Source organism: Cetorhinus maximus, chromosome 2, assembly GCF_964194155.1.
Source record: "Cetorhinus maximus chromosome 2, sCetMax3.hap1.1, whole genome shotgun sequence".
Taxonomy (NCBI): Eukaryota; Metazoa; Chordata; class Chondrichthyes; order Lamniformes; family Cetorhinidae; genus Cetorhinus; species Cetorhinus maximus.
The window spans coordinates 226085411-226091298 of record NC_135880.1 but is presented as its reverse complement, the minus strand read 5'-3'; the positions used below and the strand labels follow the sequence as shown (position 1 = coordinate 226091298).

General features: G+C 42.3%; 1 protein-coding gene across 1 annotated transcript; it reads left to right on the top strand.

The window, feature by feature from the left end:
• Positions 1–261: 261 nt before the first annotated feature.
• On the top strand, positions 262–5552 carry cxcr5 (chemokine (C-X-C motif) receptor 5). Its single transcript, XM_078559907.1, has 2 exons — positions 262–267; positions 1399–5552. The coding sequence occupies exons 1-2, from the start codon at positions 262–264 to the stop codon at positions 2470–2472; spliced, it is 1080 nt and encodes a 359-aa protein (XP_078416033.1). The 3' UTR covers positions 2473–5552.
• Positions 5553–5888: the final 336 nt, after the last annotated feature.

Below are 5888 nucleotides of genomic sequence, written 5' to 3'. Positions count from 1 at the left end.
ACTGCTTGTTGCCAGGGAGAATTAAGAGCCACTTGGGTGCAGTGGATGGCACCCTGTACCTGTGTGAATCCAGGAATCTGAGCCAATCCCGGTGTCCTTGCTTCCTGGCTTGCCTGATCCCTGTTGAAATATACAAAGCTGTGTGCCTTGCCAAAAAGGGTGTCTGTGACCCCCTGGATACATTTGTGGTTGGAGGTTTGCGAGACCCCACAAATGTCCCCAGTGGACCCCTGGAAGGAGCCACTGCTGTAGAAATTGAGCATGGTGGTAACTTGAACTGCAATGGCAGTGGATGCCCTCCGAGTAGCTCGCCATTGACGGGGGAAGGAGGGAATTGCATCCTAGATTTACGTCTTTGGGAAATGCAACTAGTGCCTTCTCACGAACACGCCCCCCCCTGCAAACGGAGGCAGATAATCCCGGCCATTAACTCTGTTTCTCTCTCCACAGGTGAGGTCTGATTGAGTAGTTCCAGCATTTTCTGTTTTTATTTTGCTTTTATATTGATAGATTTATGTTGGGTAGAGGTCTTGAGGAGTATGGAACTAAGGTGAGTACATGGAGTTAAGATATAGGTCATCTATCATCGAATTGAATGGTGGAATTGGCTCAAGGGGCTGAATAGCCTCCTCCTGTTCCCCGGTATACCAACTTGAACTTATAAAGCTTCCACACAAATCACAACCAGCTTAACCCCCAAGGAATGTCTTGTGTATCAACATTATTGCAAGAGAAATAAGGAGTTGGTACCAGAGATTGAGAAGCTTTGTTTGGAGATGGAGAAATTTCTTCACCCAGAGGGCGGTGAGCCTGTGGAATTCGCTACCACAGAAAGTAGTTGAGGCCAAAACATTGTGTGTTTTCAAGAAGGAGTTAGATATAGCTCTTGGGGTGAAAGGGATCAAAGGATATGGGGAGAAAGCGGGAGCAGGCTATTGAGTTGGATGATCAGCCATGATCATAATGAATGGTGGAGCAGGCTCGAAGGGCCGAATGGCCTACTCCTGCTCCTAGTTTCTATGTTTCAATGGGAGGACTGGCATTTCGATCAATATAGAAAAGTCTGGGATTTGGATATTATCCTCATGCAAACCCCACCCCCCCCACACCGTCGTAGGTTTCAGCAGGACTCAGTGCTGGGAATCCAGCTGATTCCCTCTCTCCTTAATCCACAATCAACGAGGGCCAATTCTCATGTCCCTACCCACTACCCAGCAGAGGTCAGAGGGTATCTAATCTGAAAGTTTGAGCTGCTCAATGGTTAACTACTGAAACACAAGGGAGTGTGATACAGTTTATGGGAAGAATGAGGTTGACATTTTTCAAATTAATAAGTCAAATGTTTCTAAATTCATTTTGATGTTCAGTATTTTTGAATTTTACTCCATTTTGTTTCAGGGAGATTTATTTCTGGACTATATGCCTGGCAATGATACGACTACGGCTGAATATGAAGAAACTTACTGTCCTGAAGAAGATGAGACACCCAAGTATTTCCAGAAAGTCATTGTTCCCGTAATTTATTTCTTCGTCTTCTTGTTTGGGACCATTGGAAATGGTCTAGTGATGTTGATTCTGCTATGTTACAGGCATTTGAGGACTCCAACTGACAACTATTTGCTGCACCTGGCAATAGCAGACCTACTCCTTGTCCTGGTCCTACCTTTTCTTGCCATTGAAAGTATTTTTGGGTGGCACTTTAGTGTCTTCCTTTGCAAACTGATAGGTTCCATCCACAAGCTCAACTTCTTCTGTAACAGCCTGCTGTTGGGGTGTATCAGCTTTGACCGGTACCTCGCCATTGTCCATGCAGTCCAGACTTACAAAAAACGCAAAGCCAAATATGTCCACCTAGTCTGCTCAGTTGTCTGGGGGACAGGTTTTGTCCTTCAAATTCCGAATCTAGTCTTCTTAAAAATTGAGCATACTTTTCCCCAGAATGATAGCGTATGCACCTACCCATCAGATAACATCGAATCCAACAACTGGCTGATAACTGAGCAGATTTTGTACCATGTGATTGGCTTTTCCTTGCCACTTGCTGTCATGTGTTACTGTTATACCATGGTGGTCAAAACCCTGTGCAAGACTCAGAACTTTGAGAGGCACAAGGCTGTCAAGGTTGTGCTGACGGTCACCGTGATGTTTTTCATCTGTTGGTCTCCTTACAATGTGGCGATAGTCATCAAGACATTACGAATGCTCGAAGTGATCAGTGCAGATTGTGATTTCTACAGAAAACTGACATTTACCATTGTGGTGACAGGGAGCATTGGATTCACTCACAGTTGCCTGAATCCAGTTCTTTATGTGTTCATTGGAGTCAAGTTCAGAAATGACATCTTGAAACTTCTGAGAGAGATGGGCTGCATTAGTCAAGCAACCATGGACAGTCACTTTCAGCTGAAACGTGCTGGGAAGAATGGAAGTCCTTCACTTTCTGAAAATACCGCCTCCTGGTCTAATGTTTAAACATGGAGCTAATTTCAGCCAGTGTTTGACAGGAACCTGAAAATGGGGGTTTAATAAAACAGAGGTTGGAAGTATAGAAGTCAAATTAGGTGTGCAATAGGCAAATTAATTTCAATATATGTGTGAAGTGGTGCATTCTGATAGCAGGAATAAAGAGGTCACATACTCCTTGGGAAATAAGTGCCTAAATGGGATAGAGGAACAGACAGGTCTTGGGATACAGGTTCACAAACCATTAAAAGTAGCGATGCAGGTTTGTTCATTTGTTGGTGTCATCATCTTCCCAGAAGGTTGACTGCTATAGATCTCCACCTGTCTGGCCTGTGTTGCCCTTACACATTCTGCATAAATCAACTGCACCCAGTCCATTATACGTCATCCATTTTCTCCCCTGCTTCCCTCCTACATTTTCCATCAAACTACCCCAACCATTAACTGTCTTTGTCCACCATCTGCTTTAGTGATGTGACTGAAGTATTGTATCTTTCTCTCTTTGATGTTAGGCACTAATTTCTTCTTTTCTCCAGCCATTTCCACAACTTCCTTGTTAGTCTGTCTGTGTAGAATATGCGAAACATCCTCCTCTATGCCCATATCTCAAATTCCTTCAGTTGATCAATAGTCTCTTTGTTAATAAGGGTTAATAAGGTCATAAAAAAAACAAAGCACTGGAGTTCATACTAGAGGAATAGAATTGAAAAGCAAGGAAGTTGTGTTAAACTTGTATAAAACCTTGCTTAGACCACACTTTGAGCACTATGAAGAATTCTACTCTCCATTTGACAAATGGGTTATAGAGGTAGTGCAGAAGGTACAAAAAAGACTTAGAAGGATGAAAGGTTATACCTAACCTGAACACACTGGGGCTTGAGGAAAGGAAAGGTGACCTAATTGAGGTCTTTAAAACGATGAGGAAAATTGCTAGGGTAGATGCAGAGAAGATGTTTCCAATTGTTGTGGAGTCCAAAACTAACAGCATAAATATAAGATAGTCACAAAGAAATCCAATCAGGAATTCAGGAGAAACTTCTTCACCCAGAGAATGTGGAACTCACTAGGTGAGTAATATAGATAGATTTGAGGAGAAGCTAGATAAACATGAGGGAGCAAGGTATAGAACGATACATTGATGGGATTAGATAAAATGCTGCTGGAGTCCAGGATGGGGACTTGACAAACTCAGATACAATATCATGAGTTCGAAGTTATTTGAATTTTTTTTTGAAATTTTGGACACTTGGTTATTCATAGAATCATAGAAAGATTCAGTACAGGAGGAGGTCATTTGGCCTAGAAGCAGGTGCTGGTGCTTTGAAAGAGCTACTCAATTAATCCCACTTCTCTTTGTCCTTTCCCCATAACCCTGCAGTTTTTACCCCACAAGTATTTATCCAATTCCTTTTTGAAGGTTACCATTGAATCTGCTTCCATCGCCCTTTCAGGCAGCACATTCCAGATCACGACTCACTGTAAAAAAGTTTCTGCTCATTTCCCCCCTGTATCTTTTGTCTCAGTTACCATGGTCAATCACTGGAGACGAGGTATCAATGGGCATCCATTGCTATCACTTCCCTATTGGACCATAGCTCAGTATTGTTTAACACCTTCTTCACCAAACCATGGCTACTGCATCCATTCTCCTGGATTTAACCATGGCTAGTTAAGGGTGTTCAAGGCTAGCCATGGGGATGTGCAAGTGGGGCCCAGGAGTGACTGTCCCTCCTCTTTGTGATCAAACAGGAGTAGGCCATTCAGCCCCTTGAGTCTGTTCCACCATTTGATTAGATCATGGCTGCTCTGTATCTGAATTCCATCTACTTACCTTGGTTCTGTAACCCTTAATATCTTTGTCTAACAAGGCTATCAATAGCATATTAGAAATTTTTACTTCACCCCCAGTCTCAACAGCTTTTTGGGAGAGAGTTCCAGATTTCCACAACCCCTTGTGCGAAGGAGTTCTTCTGACATCACCCTGAATGACCTGGCTCTAATTTTAAGGTTCTGTCCCCTTGTTCTGGACTCCCCCATCACAGAAAATAATTTCTTTCTATCTTCTCTATCAACCCCCTTTAATTATCTAAACACCTCAATTAGGTCACCCTGAACCTTGATGTGCCAAGGGATGGAAACCTGGGTTATGCAAATATAAATTTAATCCCTTTAGCTTTAGCAATTTGCACTGCACCCCCCTCCAAGATTAATATAACCTACCAGGGAGGCGGTCCCCAAAACTGTAAACCTGCACAGGGTGGAGTAATGGATCAAGTGTCCAAACTAGACATGCCATAGTGTAACTGCTGGCAATGCCTATGTGACAATGCCTATCCAAATTCTCCATGTTTCTGTTATTAGGCAGCAATGTTTCTCTGATTGAATGTAGTTACAACCATCCTGACAAGGAATTTCTGGGGTGGGGGTGTTAGATTAGCTTGAGCTCTACTTAATATTTTATATGTGATGCTTGCGCAGCTGAATGGCCTGTTAAGAGTCATTGACGAGTGTCAGGTTCGAAGCACAAACAAGTTAGTTGAGGTACCAGGGAGTGAGCACTTTCAGAAAATTCTGGAAAAACCTTTTGTATCTATTTAAAGGGAAGGTTCTCTCATTAAATGATTGTACAAAACCAAACCACTAGAAAACACAGAGCTTACTGATACCTTTAAGAACACAGCATTTAATCTCATCACAAAGATGTGTTCAAAATTGGTTGAAACTTCAAGAAGAACTTTGCGAGTATGTTCGTGGCAGAGAGCTGATTGTCCGGTGATCGTGGTGGAGATTCAGTTTGGCTTCAGGAACTGCACTGATCCCTGTAAAAATAAAATTCCTCCAGCAACAGACACTCCGGCAACCTGCAGTAATAATGTCGTCTGGAGTCACCAGAAACTGAAACACTCTCCAAGATATTCTGCTTTCTTCTGACTTTCAATGTTAGTTCAGATTTTGAGAGCAATAGGCTGCTGACTGCAAACAGCTGGCCATTGAGAAACGACTCAAAACTCTGTGAATTAAACTCAACCATTTACTGTTGCCTTGATATTGCTAGAATTTGTTTGATACTTGCTAATAAAAGGGAGCATTCCTCCATGTGTACAGAGTCTGTTTGAAATTCCTGCTTTTTTTCCTCATGAACAAACTTGTATTTACACTTCATTTTCCAACAGTCTAGTGTTTCACAACCAGTGCACAACCTTTGATATGTGGTCACAGTGTAATGTGCAGATAAGAATAAAACTACAGAACAAGAGTTTCAAAACCAGCACTTCCTGAAATAGCCATTTTATTAGCCTGACCTAGTCACAGTTGGTAACAGTAAACTTTCAACTTAAACAGCTAACCAGCTGCTTAACCTGATAATAACCCAACCGTGGGCAACTTTTATGGTAAATGACTCGATAAAAATTGAAGGAAACCTG